The 18,557-nt window shown below is 37.0% G+C and overlaps 1 protein-coding gene across 9 annotated transcripts in view; it reads left to right on the top strand.

Annotated features, from left to right (window-relative positions):
• The window catches only part of smarca2.L (SWI/SNF related, matrix associated, actin dependent regulator of chromatin, subfamily a, member 2 L homeolog), a 113,515-nt gene extending 105,549 nt beyond the window's left edge, over positions 1–7,966 (top strand). For all 9 annotated transcript variants that reach the window (XM_041564111.1, XM_041564110.1, XM_041564125.1 and 6 more), the window contains 6 exons: positions 406–623; positions 3,929–4,034; positions 4,954–5,055; positions 5,448–5,583; positions 6,237–6,379; positions 7,018–7,966. In XM_041564111.1, the coding sequence (XP_041420045.1) occupies positions 406–623; positions 3,929–4,034; positions 4,954–5,055; positions 5,448–5,583; positions 6,237–6,379; positions 7,018–7,053 (741 nt within the window). In that variant the 3' untranslated portion in view covers positions 7,054–7,966. The remainder of the gene's footprint in view (positions 1–405; positions 624–3,928; positions 4,035–4,953; positions 5,056–5,447; positions 5,584–6,236; positions 6,380–7,017) is intronic.
• The last annotated feature ends 10,591 nt before the right edge of the window (positions 7,967–18,557 follow it).

Genomic DNA, 18,557 nt, shown 5'->3' with positions numbered 1-18,557 from the left:
GCGTGAGAACCATGCTTTTAAAAACATACAAATGTCATACAAAAATATTGAAAATATAGAATATAAAGTGCAACACTTGCTGTTTTTTTTTTACATACTATTTTTATTTTTACATAATATTGATCAATGTATTGCAGTTTAGAAAAGGTTATTTCTTTTGTCTAATATACTGTTAACTCTTCACTTAATGTTCCTTTTGCTTCAAATATATTTGTGTAAGAACAGAATAGTGTGTATTTGAAATGTATGAACAATTGGTTTTGAATGTTCAAAATGTCCCCCCTTCACTCTTACTTGTAAAAAAAAGTCTCTTGTTTAGACTCTGTTTACTTGCATTTGCATTTCAAATTCTATAATGCATGTGGAACGAACAATATTGAAAAAACTGAACTTGAACCCTTTCAGGCTATCGAAGACGGAAACTTGGAGGAAATGGAAGAGGAAGTACGGCTGAAGAAACGCAAAAGACGCAGAAATGTGGACAAAGATGTTGTTAAAGAAGATGGGGAAAAGACCAAAAAGAGAAGAGGACGGCCACCTGCAGAAAAATTATCTCCAAATCCACCCAAGCTTACTAAGCAGATGAATGCTGTAGTGGATACTGTTATCAACTACAAGGATGGGTAAGGCTTGACATTTAATGGCTCTTATATACGCCTTTATGCATGTTTATCTGCTGGAAAATAACACCAGCCTGGGGTGTCCGGTATATTAATAAAATCCTCTTTTGGCTAACCCCCTCTTTCCCAGTGATTAACTTTCCTTCTCTTTTAAAGGACCATTTTCATGATAAAGTCAGGTAACGATTTGAGTGCATGCTTTGCAATAAGAATCACTGTAAGGATGCTCCTAATTAGATGATTCCTTATTAGTCCAAAACTAGTATGCCACCTACCGCATATCTTGAGCTCCTTTGGCATTCAATTTTGTGTTGTTAAAATTATGTTGTAGGCAGACTGCCCTTTTGTTTGGGATCTTTACTTTTGAAAAGAACTGTATGTATCTTTCTTTAAAGGACCAGTAACATCAAAAAATTAAATTGTTTTAAAGTAATAAAAATATAATGCAGTGTTGCCCTGCACTAGTAAAACTGCTGTGTTTGCTTCAGAAACACTACTATTGTTTATATAAATAAGCTGCTGTGTAGCCATGGGGGCAGCCATTCAAAGGAGAAAAGGCTCAAGTTACACAGCAGACAGCAGATAAGCTCTGTCTGTCTAATGGTGTTATCTGTTATCCATTATCTATCCTGTGCCATTTAGCCGTTTTTCAATTTCCGCCATTGCTACACAGCAGCTTGTTTATATGAACTATAGTAGTGTTTCTGAAGCAAACACATCCGTTTTACCAGTGCAGGGCAACACTACATAGTATTTTCATTACTTTAAAACACTTTCAGTTTTTGGTGTTACTGTTCCTTTAACAACACTGGAATAGTTCAATAACAAAAAGGTGAATGTTGTGCAATGGCCTGGTCACTGCATTGCCTGTTCTCAAACTCTGTCCACTGTTTTACAATACTGTGGACAAGCACCTCAAACCATCTTGCCATTTGTCATGTAATTTGAATCATCTGGAAGCACTAATAGTGGTTGTTCTTGACTTGGGGAAAAAAGGCAATAGAGCATTCTTCAGCATAAGAATGACCAGAACTGGTGCTTTCAAGCAGTGAGCAGTGTTTAATGGGAAATGACAGGAGCAGTTTTAGGTGCTACTCTGCTGGTTCTAAACTCACAATTACCGTCAGCCTTAAAAAATACATGTATGGGAACTATTATATGAAAACCCACTTTCCAGAAGTCCTAGATAAAGGCAAAGCCTTACTTTTTATATGAACAGGAAGTACTTTAACCTTTACTGGAAAGCCAAGCAAGTAGAGGACTTCTGACATACCATACTAGATGGGCCACACATGGCAAACTGAAGGTCCTCCATGTTTCTAATTTCTTAAAAATGTAGATTACTAACTGCATAATTGTCTTTTCCTTATCCCTAAGCCAAAACAGTTACAATAAAGGGCTGAAGGGGGGGGGGGGGTATGCAGAGCTCATGCCTCACTGGGCCAGCTCTACCACTTGGGGGCCCACAGCAGTTGCGGAAGAGTTGGTGGAAGTATAACTGAAAATACTCTGCTGCCCTCTGTTTTAACATGTGCTGTACAAGCTCTAAATATCACTCCGTTAACCGGCTATAAATAGTTCATCATAACACAGATCTGAAGAGCTGACACATGCATCTTGTCAGGAAGGAGTTAAAAAAACAAGTAAAAGAGAATGGGGAGTCAAATGTTTTAATAAGATAAGGGATATATATATATATATATATATATATATATATATATATATATATATATATATTTAGATTTATGCAAGAAAGGAGGTGTGATTCACTTTAAAACTTGGAGTGCGGTTCTATGTGAATAATTATACATAAAAGATTTGATCCAGCACCCACAAGAGTGTGGCTGCCGGTGTGTGTGTATGTATATATTATATATATATATATCTTGATAGAAGGACCAGCACTCTGTATTTATGTGAAGTAAATGTGTTTATTTAGTGCATGTCCGACATTTCGGCCCACATTAGGGCCTTTGTTAAGGATCCCTTATCAAAATTGGGTGTCTGCTGCTAAACGTGTGCTGCTTGCATTCAGAAAATCCAGTGTGGGAGCACCTGCCTAGACCTGCATCACCCTGCCCATTAATGCAGTCCCGCTCAGGCTGCAGCAGGCATCCTCCCGTTGCCTAGCAACTGTAGTAGCTCCGTGGAGCCTGTACCGCTCATTCTCCCAGCAAGAATTACATTCAATACGGGGCAAATGGACATTATCTTGTGCAGCCATGTACTGCTCCAGCATTATGTACAAATATTAGGTGCCAGGAAATTATATATTCTAAAGAGCAAGAACACACCGCGTTCTCTGCACATTAAACAAAAAACTCATCACTAATTCAAATTTTATTAAAAATAATGGCTAATTATTGCTATCGCATTTTTTTTTTCTTAAACCTGTTTTATTTATTTTAAACGGTTTTATCAATGAATGTTTGTTGTCTGACCACTTACTACAAAATGCTTATTTTTCTTCTTATGAAGGCATTTAATCTTATATTCCTTGTATGCATTGGTCTCCTCCTTGAAGCTTATTATTACTAAATGAATGGTATCCATTTTAGGTTACAATCCACCATTAACATGAATGTCAGGACACTGAAATGTGCAGAAGCAGTAGAACCGTTTTCTGCATGTGACTTATAATCTAATATATTGATCAGAAAGGTCAGGTGATCATAAGATGTAAATGTCTGTTTGTTATGTTACTTCAAAATATATACAGGGATTTTGCTTTGTTTGGGGGATTCTCTTTGTCTTATTTTTTTTCCACACTGATAAAAATTTCCAGTAGGTGGCACCATATCCATATAGAATTGTCTGAAGCCTTTGTATTTTTATTAGCAGCTAATCTGTAAGGTTTATAGAAAATAAGAGATTACTAAAATTCATAAAGGAAAAAGTTTTATCACAGTAATGTATTCTTTAAGTACAAACAAATGACTGTGTATCAGGGTTGCATAAGTTATAGTAGAATATTTGACAAAAATCCTTCAGCTTTTTCTGTAACACAGTTTGTTTCCAGTAGATTATCCGATACTGAATTAAAATTTAAAACTTGCAGGGGTTTTTTTTTTTTTGTTCTGTTATTTGAGAACCAGTAACATGCCCAGTGTGAGATGCTGAGCATGGATGTGTAACCAATCAAAGCTTATTCCTATACTAATAGAAAACATTCTTGAAAAACTTACATTGCCAAAAAGCTGTAAACAGGAAGGTAAAAGCAGAGTTTTCTCAAAATGATTGTATCTATGAACATTTCCACATAGAAATGTATTTCTCAACATGAGTATTTTTTGTTTGTTTGTTTTCAGCAATGGAAGGCAACTTAGTGAAGTTTTCATACAGCTTCCTTCTAGGAAAGAATTGCCAGAGTATTATGAACTGATCCGCAAACCTGTTGACTTCAAAAAAATAAAGGTATGTCTTATTGTAGTACAGGTAATGCTGAAATAAATCCCATAACAATTTACTGGCTTTTATAATACAGGTATAGGGCCTGTTATCCAGAATGCTCAGGACCTGGTGCTTTCTGGATAACATATTGTAATTTGGATCTTCATACCTTAAGTCTACTAAAAAATCAAGTAAACATAAACCCAATAGGCTGGTTTTGCCTCCAATAAGGATTAATTATATCTTGGTTTGGATTAAGTTCAAGGTACTGTTTTATTATTACAGAAGTAAATTAAATAATTTATTTAAAACTTGGATTATTTGGGAGACAGCCTTTTGTAATTCGGAGCTTTCTTGATAATGGATCCCATATGTACTGCCCTCACGGCACTGTACTGTGTGTGTGTGCAGCTAGACAGTCAGCTAAACAATAGCTAGAATCTTTAATAAACATAAGTCGTTTTCTTGTAATATTTACTGGTGGATTCTAACTTTCTTATTTTGTGAAACTGAAATACAATACATATGAATAGCCAGTCAGAAAGGATCAACAATGGTCTTCCAAAGCTACAGCAGGCACGGCCCTCTAAATTGATGATTATGATATATAATATAAATGTCTCTTTCTTTCTAAGTGATGTGTTTTGATTTCATGGTAACCACGGCAATGCTTATGTGTTTGGTTACTTTTTGGAAAGTATAAATAGGGGTGGAGGATCCTTGACTTAAGCACCGGACCACTAATAGACACTTATTTGCTCTCAAAAGTCACGTAAAGTGATATAATATTCAGCTGATTATTTATAAAACACTAACATATTTTGCTGTAGAAAGCTGAGCATATAAATAGTATACAAACACCGACCAATGGCAATGACAGTAGGCTTATTAGTGTTTATACACATTTCTGATTGACTTCTTCCTTTCTTTTGTTTATTAACAGGAGAGAATCCGTAATCACAAATACAGAAGTATTAGTGATCTTGAGAAAGATATCATGTTACTGTGTCATAATGCTCAGACATTCAATTTGGAAGGATCCCAGGTTAGTCCTATCTATTCATTAGTGCCTTTATTTCCCAAAGTCCATCCCTCTAACCATGACATTACACAAAGAATATTGCATTTTATTATTGCACCTTGCTGGTTTGTTTCTATAAATATACACCCTGATATACAGAAACAAAGTGAGGTGCAATATTCTTTTGATATTTACATGCAATTTTTCATCACAATTTTTTTCCTTTAAAAAATGCCTCCTACTGAAATCTTTATATACATTTGCAGTTGCTTCAAAATGTATTCTGATCTCATTTGTATGCAGTAAAAATTGGTAGTAGTATTGCAATCTGTAGGTAGTGTGAATAAAGCTTAGCATTTTGGAGAATTTCAGCTTGTTCTGAATCTACAAAATACATTTTTTGCTTTGGTTTTTAGATTTATGAGGATTCCATTGTTCTACAATCAGTCTTCAGGAGTGCAAGGCAAAAGATTGTCAAAGAAGATGAGAGTGAAGAAGATAGCAATGATGAGGAAGATGATGATGAGGAAGACGATGAATCAGAATCTGAGTGTAAGAGTTTAAAATGTTGCTATGAATCAAAATGCAACTTTTCAATCTACAGTTACATAAAATCTATTATCACAATCCAAAAAAAGTAATTGACTAACAATAGCAACAATTTTGTCCACTGTACTTTTTTCCTTTGCTAAATGTTTCCTGTCATTGCCTCCCACCAAGTTAATTGAAATATCAGGTTTCCCTTCTGAAAACCTACATATGTACCTATGCTGGCCAGAATCATGTCAAGACGCTAGTGAGTTACATGAGATCATGTACTGATAAAGAATATTAACTTAATTGGCAGACAATGGTAGGTTAGTGGTGGCCTTTTGTGTTGCCATAAACATTGTAGTTGCAGTCATTATTCAGCCTAATGTACCAAGTAGATGATCATTCAGAATATCCAACATCTGCAAGGCCAGAACCCCTTATATGTAATGATCTATGTCTTGTCAAGATCTAGAGCAAACAACTGAATATCCAGATGGCACAGAATACAGCATGTACAATGTTAGGAGAGAAATGTGCCTCTTGAATGGATTGTAAAACAGAATGTATTCTGCTAAACTGATATTGCAGTGCTTCAGACATGATTAGGTAGAAGTGGTATATTTATATTTAAAAAAAAAATGATTTGCTAATGATTTATTCATACTTCACAGCTAAGTCCATGAAGGTCAAAATTAAGCTGAGTAAGAAGGATGACAAGGCCAGAGAAAAGGGAAAAGGAAAAAAGAGGCAAAGTCGAGGCAAAGCCAAACCAGTTGTGAGTGACTATGACAGTGATGAAGATCAAGATGACAATGTGAGTTTAACCCCCTTATTTTATAAATCATATGACACATAACACCAAATGCCCATATATATATAATTGTTGAAATATATATATATATATGTGTATATATGCACCAGCATTCACCAACCTTCAGCCAACTTCCGGGTGCTTCCCATTCAAGGATGGATCCTGACGATGATTAAAAGAGAACCAAATCGCGTTGATGTGGGGGATTGTGTGATACCTAAATAATGTTTATTCCATTCTTTGAATGTACACCTGCTTGCTTTTTTTTCTAGACAGAACCTTATCAATGCTTACAAATGTAGTCTCTGCTTCAACTAATGCCTAATATTTAGAAGTCAGCACTTCATATACGCTTTATGTGTAAAGATAAATATGGAACTTTTTTAAAACTTGAAATATTTAAATTTTACAGACTAGAAAACACTGGTTAAGCAGCATTCACAGACAAATGTGTGTGTAGTAGAGGTATATAAAAAGTGTGGTGTATATAAAGTCCCTTGTTATTGTAAGTAGCTCTTCCCCAAACTTGTATTCTCTATAGAACCCATTGTTTAAATAAAATGGCATCAATTTTAAAGGATGCCCATAATGGATTTGCAAGAAATAATGCAGATTTACAGGTGTCCCTCTTTTTCACCTAGGAACCATCAGAAGGAAGTGGCAGTGATGATGAATGATCCTTACAAGACTTGATTTCTGGTCAGATTTCTACATTTCCAAACCATCTAATAAATTTTTTCTAAGAATAAACACTGGGGTTGTACTTTCATCATCTAGAAGTAGCGATAGAATAGTGCCAGCCAAACTATGATGTCATCGTGTAAACAATAAAAACCTTTGTAACATATTGTGAGCAAATGGGCCTCCCACATGAAGCAAGTCACCCAAGCTTTGATGGAAAACTGTGGATCAGTTGGTTATCACTGTGGGTCAAGATTCACCCGGAAAAGGGCCATTGCCCGTCTTTAAAGATCGCTACCAATCCTGCAGAGCTGAAAACATGATATTTTGTAGCAAGTCATTCAAGACACCAACAGACGTAACTGGCAATTTTATTTTTCATCAGGCAGTTTTAGCAGTTTTTACGTTGCTGTGGTTCAGTATTTGTGTTTTTTGTTTTTACTTTTTTTATCATTGTGGTTCAATATATGCACATTCTTAAGTATGGGTTAACCCTTTGAGTGCTGGAGGGGCCTGCAAAACATTGCTTCGCATATATTGGCTCACACAGCTCGCAAGGCGTTAAAACATATCCCCACCCCCTCCCACTACCCTATTTGCCCCCCTTGATTTAAAGCTTTTGATTGCAGAATTCTGCTACACATTTAAACTATATGGCTAAAGTCGTTTTCTTTTTTTCCTTTTACTATTTTTCTTTGTTATCAAAAATACACAGTTTGTTTAACCTTGTTATCAGACGTTGCAAACTATATATAGTGTATGCTTATTCCTCCCCTTTCTTTAAACTGACCTTTGTTACCAATGTGGATAATCAGCTTTTCCCTAAAGTGTACTTAATCTTTGCTTTCTTTGCACAATGTCTTTGGTTGCAATTCATAAGCCTGAGGCAAATAAAATTCCAGCAATTTTGTTGTTTGGTCTTTCCTGCAAAATGTGAATTGAATTCTCCAGGCACATGAATACTTCTGACACATGAACAACACATTCCTTTTTGATGCTTTAAAGTGGACCTGTCACCCAGACACACAAATCTGTATAATAAAAGTCCTTTTCAAATTAAACATGAAATCCAATTTCTATTTTTTATTAAAGCATTCATAGCTGTTGTAAACTTATTTAAAAATCTCAGCTGTCAATCAAATATTGTCTGCCCCTCCTCTATGCCATGGGCATAGAGGCGGGGCAGACAATTACTTTCACTTTCCATTCAGCACTTCCTAGATGTCACTGCTCTCCCCACATCCCCCCGTTCTCTTTACCATTTAATTGTGTAGCCAGGGCATGGAGATGGACATCGAGTCCCCCATTCTAGTGCACAACAAGATTCTGAGATGATGCAAGACTTGCCTTAATAACAGTGTCCACAAAATGGCTGCTGCCTGCTTGCTATCATTTTGAATTCCCAAACGGAAGGAAAAAATATTCAGATAATTTATATAGTGTAATTAAAGTTCATTTTGCTTGACTAATGTGATAAAATAGGATTTTGAATAATTTTTTTGGGTGACGGGTCCCCTTTAAGGGTTCTTGAGTCAAGATGGCTGTACATGGTGAGATCTGCTACATTGCAGGGCCACCAGGTGGATGGATATTTAGCCGCAAAAGGGGTGCACTCATTTGAGCGTTTGTACCTCAAGCTTATGTTGAGTGAGGCTCTACAATGACCATATACACAGGCCCATTTGATCCCACTCCAACTGTATTTTTCCCCATCCTATTTGTTTCCTGTCTGTGCACCAAAAAAAGTTTGAAAGGTTTCACCATCTCTGTCCTATTATTATTAACATGTATTTTTAGAGCGCCAGTATATTGTGCAGAGCTGTGTCCTATGAACAGGCTTTTTATTCACCAGTTTTATAGGCACTTCTAGTGGAATTACTTTAAGAAGAAAGGAGAAACAGAGGGAACAAAAATGAAGAGAGAAGGAGAAAAGTCTAAAAAAGTAGAAGGAGAGATGAAAAAATGAAGTTTTGTGGGGTAGGTAGTTATAGAAAAGAATCAGCCATATCTGCTTTATTTCTTCTTTCCTATCTAAAGTTTGTATATTAATATCGGTGGAGGGCTGGTGATGGAAGCCAGCGATGACCATGCCCAGTTTTTAAACCACAGTCATGTCATTACAAGAACATGCACACGTTTATTTTGGTAGGACAATGGTTGGCACTCACTGCAGGGATATCACTTGTGAAAAAATTCAATTGATAAAATAGTTGCTAATATCCCACAGATGCTGATGTATCAACTGTTGTAGCAAATTGTAACAGTTCAGATTCTGCACCTGGATTACTGAGCTGCCAGACGGAAACGCCAGAGGGAGGAACATTAAACTTCAATTTTGGAAATACAGTAAAAAAAAAAAAATTGAAAAACATTTATCGATGGTGAGCTGAAACTAAACTTTAAACAAAGTGTCTACAAGGTGAATAACACCTTTAAGTCATATGATTCCCCTCTGCAACCCCAGCACATGATTAAACACCCTAACACGTATTTCCAAATGCTAACAACTCACCATGTTCACCTTCCACAGGCAGAGCAGACAGAGTATGGCACACGCAGGCAGCATAGGGCAGGGCACATACACTCAGTTGTACAATAAAGATACTGTCTTGAGCTTCCTTACCATTAAACTGCAATGCATATTCCTGGACATGTTAAACTGACATTGCAGGCAGGAGCATTTTTATAATACGTTGGTATCCTATTGTTATTTTCTTATTTATACAGCTTGGCGCTATTACCCATTAATTAGCGTTATTTTCAGCAGGAGCAAAAGGGTGAACACAAACTCCATGAAAACAGTTCCATCCTATCCAAGTCTTGTTCATTTCTGTGACCATGGCAAAACAGTGTATTTCCCTCTAACCAGCTGAGTTTATTTGGGGTGGTACATTCTGTTTGCAGTCACTGCTGGGGGGGCCTACCTCTAATAGTAAATAGAATGCTGCAATACCTGCTTCTGTTTGTTTTCTGTTACCCGCATTTGAGTGCAGGGGCATTCTGCTCACTGTTTCAAGTCTAAACCCAGTGTTCTTGACTGGCTGACCGAAAATAACCAATATGAGACTGAATTGCTTAATAACAGCTTGTATAAACATGCCCTTGAGCTTCTTAGCTATTATCACTCAGTAGGACAAAATGTTTGTCCTGTCAAAGAAATAAATATAATGTCTGCCCTCCCTGGTATTTGCCAAACAACTTTCGGCGGCTTATTCTCTGGTAGCACACCCTGCCCAGGGCAATAGGAAAACTGCTCCCAAAATTGTACAGCCTTCTTTAAACTGCTTCTATGTTCTGTTTACATGAAAGCCAATATAGATTACAGACAAGCATTCATATACTGTTACAGTTTGGCAGCTTGAGGGGAAACCTTGCATTGTGCACACTCAAGCAACAAAATATACACTGGGTGGCAGTGTTAGACCTGTGTCAACTTACTTGTATAACATTCACAAGGTTATATCTCGGCAAAAACAGCCTGATATGATATAGAAACTAGACACTAGCACCACATTACTCATGTAACAGACTATCACATAGAAAATAGTTATCAGAGCAGATGTGTGTGTTTGCTATATACTGCCCATTCCACAAACTGCTCACCTGCATGCACTGATATCCACCTTATTGCACCAGGAAACTTTTATATTTACTGTGTTTTTATGTGGTCCCACCTCAAGTCTGTGTTCTTCCATTAAAAATAAAGAGAGCATCCATTGCCTCCATTACTGTACGGTAACGCCACAAACTATTCAGCAAGACCTGTTGCTAGACTTTAAAAAGTAGAAATAAGCCAGGCCCAGACTGGCAATCGCTAGAGGGGCTGCTGTAAGTTGCCATAGACAGTCACTATTTAGTGGACTGGTGGGGGCTGGAAAAGTAAGGGCCTTTTTTGATTCTCAGACCAGACCAGGAATAAGCTGTGAGTAAAGCTCAAGTATTGTGAAGAGATAATACAGGTACGGGACCTGATCGGAATGTTTGGGACCTGAGGTTTCCCAGATTTCCTGTGATTTAGATCTCCATTCCTTAAAGTCTACTAAAAAAAACATTTAAACCATAAATTCTGAGCTTTCTGGATAATGGGTCTCATACCTGTATACATTGTACATGTACATTATATGGTCAACAGTATGCAGACACCTTCCTGTCCAACCTTTCATTCCTACACCAAGGGACCTATATATCACACTGTGTACAACAACTGAGACAAAATACCATGCATCCCTGTGTAAAATATGACCTGTTTATAAAGCTTTGCATTGATTTTCAGCATTCGTGTGTAAAAATGTGGTGTAAATGGGAGCAGCTGTTTGATAAAGCTATGGGAAAATACGGCATTCATCCAAAGCAGTTTTCTGCCAGAACTTACTTGCTGCAAGAATTTTTGCCCATTTAGTTTAATGGATTAAACAAGGTCTGAAGCCCCTAAGGGGTTTATGAAATCAGTCCTTTATATCTTGCTTAAACAGCCTTTACCCCTCTGGGAGGGATTTCTACTAGAAGTTCAAACATTGTTGGTGGCAGTTGTCAAGAATGTCATGGCTTATATAGGAGCAAGGGCACAAACCAGAGAATGTTATCATCACCATTATGCATTCAGGCAGACAAGTGCTCTCCTGGCATCTGCCAAACTCATACAGCCGGCGCTTGCCTGGCACATGTTGGTCTTTGGTTTGTTTGCCTCAGATCAACCAGAAAAACCTCATATTCATAATGAATAGTTCTTGTGCTGACGACTTTCAGAGACAGGAACTCTAAAGAGAGTGGTTCAACTGAAGATATGTCCTATTAAAAGGGAACTCCACAAAAATATAACTTAAGCTTTTTGAAAAGTAAACATAATTCCAAGCAACTTTGCAATATACACAAATTTAAAAAATATGCCGCTTTTTTATGACTTTAAGTGGTCTGGAACAATTCCCTAAGCTTAGCCCCCTGCTCTCCTTCTGATCTGTCTGACTAATTTACTGAGCTGTCTGACTACTATTACTTTGTATCAACAGCCATCTGTCCTCAGCCTACATCCTCCAAACCCCACAATTCCCTGCACACGTGATTTCAATAAGGAATAGAATTTGTAATACCGGCCCCGGCCTTGGCAGGTGTTTTACCGGCTAGGCCGGTAAAATATCGGCCGGGTGGCAACCCTAATTGTTGGATATGTTGTTCCTGCATGCTGTCTGTAAGCTGTGGAGAAGTTGTTACAATTTGTAACATCAGTGTTTAGTCCCTCCTTCCCTGCCAGGATTTCAAATGATGCAGAAAGAGAAGAACTGTTAACCAGCTGGATTTCAGCATAGAAAACGGCATTTATTCATACCTATTGAAGAAACAAGTAATTGTGATGGTATATTAGGGGGTTCTGTGTTACAGTATGTGGGCCTCTTTATCAAATTTTTGTTTGGAAGCCAGAGTTCCCCTTTAAGGAATGGGTGAAGGTTTTTGGTCATATAGTTCTCCTCATTCAGCTCCAAAGAACAGACCATGGTGCTCTTTATCTGATGGGCATAACTATAGATGCAAAAATAATGCACACACACACTTACACGTATGCATACATATAAGTCTGCTTTTATTAACATGTATTTTTAGAGTGCCAACATATATTGCACAGCGCAGAGCATCAATGCACCCATTGTGGTTTTGCTGTGATTGAGGTGCAAGTGGCAGTATACTTGGGCAAAAGGGTCTCCTGTAAGGTATATCTACCATTAACCAGGTGGTAATTTAAAGGCCCTGTAATTTAATTATGCCCCTGTACTGCCTCATTTTGCAACTGAGAATTTGCACATATTGGTAAATACCAATAACACGCGCACCCAGGAGTTTTATTGTATTATCACCACTGCCTTTTTTGTATGTAGAGAGAATTTAGGTGCTCAGGAAAGTGAAAAGTTAAATACACAAGTGGCACTGCTGATCAGCTAATGGAACAAACAAGCTGGGTTCAGGGATGCTGTTCTATAACTCTGAAGCCCAACATCATGACATAAATATAGTAGGACTTCCATAGATTGCAGAGACAAGAGCTTTCGAAAGCAACCTTGTCCCATCCTGCAAATTGTTAATTAAAAGATTATTTAAGAAAGCAGGGACACTTCTAATCCATCACATTACTGCAGTCATTGCAAACACAGGGCATTTATATGAAATGCAACCAATTCCCCAAGTGAAGATGTATTGTAAACAGGGGAGGATCAGTAATTCAAAGCAAATGCATCTTTAGGACACATTCATACCATTCTAACAAAATTCCACATCTGCATTTGTGGAGTAACGATTATTCACCTGAGTGAAAATGCGCCTGGCGAAAGGGCATGAAACTTGTCCTCTACTCCTGTTAGTAAATTGGGACTCTCCCTGCGTATAGGATTTCTGGTGACATTTCTCTAGCAAAGGACACTCTGCCCTTTAGTAAATCTGCCCCAAAGTTTCATCCATCTGTTGCTTAGAGACATTGAGTGCCGGGTATCTTAAGAGGTGACTTTACGCCAATGTAGACTTGCAGATTCAGCTGATTGGTTGTCTTATACAGTGTGTTCCTTTGCTGCCTTCCTACCAGAGCTATACAGGTATGGGATTCGTTATATGGAAACACCTTATCCAGAAATCTCCGAATTAAGGAAAAGCCATCTCCCATAGACTCCATTTTATCCAAATCATCCAAATTTTAAAAAATGGTTTCCTTTTTTCACAAACTACTATAATTAATCCTTATTGGAAGCAAAACCAGCCTGTTGGGTTTATTTAATGTTTACATGATTTTCTAGTAGACAAGTTATGAAGATCCAAACTACATAAAGTACATCTGTTATGCAGAAAGTCCCAGGTCCCAAACATTCTGGATAACAGGTCCCATAGCTGTGCAAACCTATAGAGGCATATTTATCAAAGGCTGATAACAGATCATGCTATCTTTCAAAAAATGAGAATCTCCAGCTCTCTTTTCACTTGTATAGAATTTTAGGGGCATCTATAACAAAGGATCATAAAGTTTGCCCTATTTTACTTCTGATAAATATGCCCTCAAAAACCCCATACAAGTGAATAAAGTGCTATGAAATTTCCTATTGATGAACTGTGTTGAACTCTGATAAATATGTCCCTTAATATAAAAAAAGCAGAGCACTAGTCAGCATTTCAGAGATTTTCTTCGGAAACATAAATCTAGGTTACATGGAATTGTAAAACACAGTGAAGTATGCAGGCCTAGGATACACAGAGACTGACAATACAAATGGCTCAGCAAATGTACAAAGACACTTGTGTTAGCTTCAAATGCAACCATCCAAGCATATCAAATATTACCATTAACATGAACTGACCAGCAGCAATTTGGCCTCCCCGTGAGGCTTACTGCTGTACCTCTCCAGCGGCACAGCAGTAAGTACACTTAATATATTGCTACCACCCCCTGGCCCCTTGACTTGTCTGGAATAAAAGAATGTGAATGAAACAGCAGAAGCAGCAACTCTAAGGATTTATAAGAAAAATTCTCGACGACACACTGGAAAAATCAGCTTTGAGGGAAGGGACTAGAGCAGAAGTGACAACTGTCCTCTCTGTGCAGCGCAGCCACAAAAACTCTATTGTATTTTAGTAATTCCAATAAATTCCAATTATCTTCAAATGATCTGAATGATGACCTTTCAACTTTCTCAGTATATGGTAAAAGTGTAAACTCTTATTGCTCGTACCTTGCTATCATTACTGTAAATAATAGATTTAGAGCAAAAATCCATCTGTAAATGCTACATATGTGGTCCTTTCCTAATTCTGGGAATTCAGTAGGAAAATGAATGCGACTCATCTCTATATGTATCTCTATACATCTCTATAAATGGGCATGTATGGGGCTCTATCTGACTCACTAGCAGAAATACTCTGACTAACTGACACAGACCTTTAAGTATAACAGTCCCACAGTTTAGTTTAATTCTGTTTAATAATTCCATGTCATGCAATGGGCCAGATTCAATTCAGTGAGAAAACCGTTTAGCACGTGAAAAGATTCAATTTCAGATGCAATTCAATTCAGAAATCTTCTCATGGTTTATCACGTGAAAAACTTTAATCTCACCCATTAGTTGTAATGTGATAAACTAGGAGATAACTGTTTCTCACCAAATTTAATCTGGCCCATTATGTCCCTTTCCATTAGCTATTTTACCCTAATTAGAATTAGTAGCAACTCCCATATAGCAGGCACACAAACAAGACCTGTACTCACACAGAGGCCACACACTTGTATCTTTGCCATTATCCAGTCCTAGTGGGTCACTCATTTGGGTGCTCACATGGACTTGGAGTTCAGAGGCAGGATAGGATCTCTGTACTGTTGCAGTGTTAGGCTTCATTTTATGACCACGTTCACCAGATTTCAATCTGCCCTTTTGGACAGCAGGGTATTATTTATAGCCTCTGATGGCCCACCCTGTAACTTGGGTGTCAAAGCCAACAAATGGGATTGCTCCTTTGCCTGTAACTGAGTTGAATGATGTCACAGGTAGAAGAAACTAAGGCACAGGAGCTGTTTGGCCTTTGAGAAATGCCAGAAGAACAGGAGTAAGGTTTCTCTGATCTCCTACAATTGCAATAGAAATAATCTTCCAGGTTCCTAATTTTCATAAATCCCTTAAAGTAACAGTTCAGTTTAAAAATAAAAACTGGGTGAATAGATAGGCTGTGCAAAATAAACAATGTTTCTGATATAGTTATTTAGCAAAAAATGTAATGTATAAAGGCTGGAGTGACTGGATGTCTAACATAATAGCCAGACACAACTTCTTGCTTTTCAGCTCTATAACTCTGAGCTAGTCAGCGATTTAAAAGGGGGGCCCGGCCACCTGGGACATAACTGTAGAATTATTTCAATCTGACTGGCCAGCCTCTGCTTAAATCAACAGGCTGCCTTACCAAATGTACTAATATAAGAACTGCCATTTACCAGGCCAGATTTTCCTGTTTAAACATTTTATTTCGTTTTGCAATAGACATAAAGTGAACAACATGACAGCTTCAAACCTACAATTACAAAAACGTGTTGTATAAAACACTTGTTTATTTTATTTCCTAAATAAACAAGAACGTAAAATGATAAAATGTATATATATCAACACATTTTCTAAAAGTGAACACGTAGAATTATAGCAAAGTAAATACAAAAATAATTAAATGAACCAGTGTATTTAAAAGAAACAGAAGAGAAAAAGAAAAAGCCATAATGCTAATTATTCGACTGGTATTATTTTACATATTTAGAAACCTAAGAATTTGATCTTTGTTTCTGGAATCAAAGACCTCAAAATAAAGAGACCATGTAAGCTTTAAAGATTCTCAAGACCTGTCTTTAAATTGATTTCATTTTCAGAGGTTGCTGCCAAGTAAGTTGATTTAGGAATGCAGTAATGTCTAATATTGAAGGAGTCTCCTTCTTCAGCCAGTAATTAAATAATGCTTTCTTGGAGGCTGACATAAATAGAGTTATCAATATCTCAGTTCCTTGGGGGATAGAATCTAAGTTTTGGCTCAGAAATAGCCTATTATTACTGATATGCAATAGTGCAAAACAGGGGGAGAGTTTAATATTTGTTCTTAATTTAGAGTTCAAAAATTGAGTGACTTCCCTCCAATAAGACTAATCCTAGGAGAAGACCAGAAATAATGGAATAAGCTTACACCTAGGGCAATGTGAATGGGGTTTAGTGGAATTGTCTTTTGCAAACAATATGCCATAAACTAGATAAACTAGTTTGAACTGTTGGATCCTCCAACTTTCAGCTAGGATTAAGTTGTTATATTCATACAAAGACTTCACCAAGTCAGGGGGGACACAGAATATTGTAAAAATTCAGACAATTTTGAGGAGATTTCTGTTAGTGGATGTGCGTCTGACCCAAAAACAGTCCAAAATATGCTAGAAAGAGAATCTATTGTTATCTTAGGAAGGTGTCATGAAAATACTACCAAAGCTTCAGCTAGCCAATGGTCCCAAAGTACAAGGTTACTATTATTATGGATCAAAGACAGACCACACTGATAGGCTAGATAAAAATATATCAGATTCAACTAATTTGTGTTTTTCTATGAGATATGACCAAGCTACTAAGGTCTTGTCTAAGGGGTCCAATCAATTTTTTATTAATACAATTACTTTTTCTTTAATGGAAAATAAAAAAAGATGAAGACTTTATAGTGGCTAACGGTTTGAGTAAAAGTTTAGCTGGCATAAAGGGAGTTTTTGTATCGATGAAGCCATGGCGAGCGAATAAATGTTTCCAAACATAAACAGAATCTCGAAAGAGAGGATTTTTCTTGATGTCACTAGGAACAGTTCTCCAGTTGCTATGCAAAATAAATATATCTGAGTGAGGTTCTTGAAATATTTAAATTTCAGGATTTATACATATTATTTCCTTACCCATTCTATGAGGTATCTAGTAAGGGCTGATAAGTTGAAAATTCTAAACCTAGGAAGTTTTAAGCCCCCCCCCCAGTTTAGTTTGAGGAGTTCTCAACTTATGAAGAGTGATCTTTGATTTTTTTACCATACCATATGAAATTTATTAAAGCAGAATCAAGCTTCTTAACATCAGAATGTTTTATAAGTAATAAATGGTTAATTATTTATTAGTTTTATTGTTTATAAGGTAGATTAATGCAGATTTTCCATTGTAACCTCCAAAACCAATTTTACCTGTAAGCAAGCTGAGACAACCCACCCCAGGATGGCTTTAAACAAAACAAAAGGAAGAAAAAAAAAAAAATATATATATATATATATATATAGATCATTTTTCTGCCCACAGTATCACCAACATAGAAAAAAAATCCCACAGTTATCTATTTTTCTCTTTATGTGCTACAGAACTAAACTGACAAGAATTTAGCTAATTGGCTACTGATTGGTTGCTATGGGTTACAGGTTGCTGACAAGATTTTATCTTTAGACCAAAAAGAAACAGCCAATGACTGTGATCAAAGAAAATAAAATACCCCAAGGAATTATCAATGATTTGTAATATTTTAAATTGTGGGAATATATATGTGTAAGATGTTTAATTTTGCTTCATGTGTCTCTAGTAGTGTTTCATAGATTTATTAGTGTCGAGGTCAAGGATGTCAGTCGCTAAATTGTTGATATTGATGGGAGTAGACGTGTGCAACAATTCGCATATCTTGGAGGCACATTTACTTAGGGTCGAATATCGAGGGTTAACCCTCGATATTCGACCGTCAAAGTAAAATCCTTCGAAGTCGGAGGGGCCGATTCACTAAGGGTCGAATATCGAGGGTTAATTAACCCTCGATATTCGACTAGGAATTCGAATATCGAAGTCGAAGGATTTAGCGCAGATATTTCGATCGAACGATCGAAGGATAATTCCTTCGATCGAATGATTAAATCCTTCGAATTGACCGATTCAAAGGATTTAAATTCAACGATCGAAGGAATATCCTTCGATCAAAAAAAGTTAGCCAAGCCTATGGGGACCGT

Source organism: Xenopus laevis, chromosome 1L (genome assembly GCF_017654675.1).
Source record: "Xenopus laevis strain J_2021 chromosome 1L, Xenopus_laevis_v10.1, whole genome shotgun sequence".
In the NCBI taxonomy this organism is placed as follows: Eukaryota; Metazoa; Chordata; class Amphibia; order Anura; family Pipidae; genus Xenopus; species Xenopus laevis.
The sequence above is the reverse complement of the archived record's forward strand: the minus strand, read 5'-3'. Positions and strand labels throughout refer to the sequence as shown.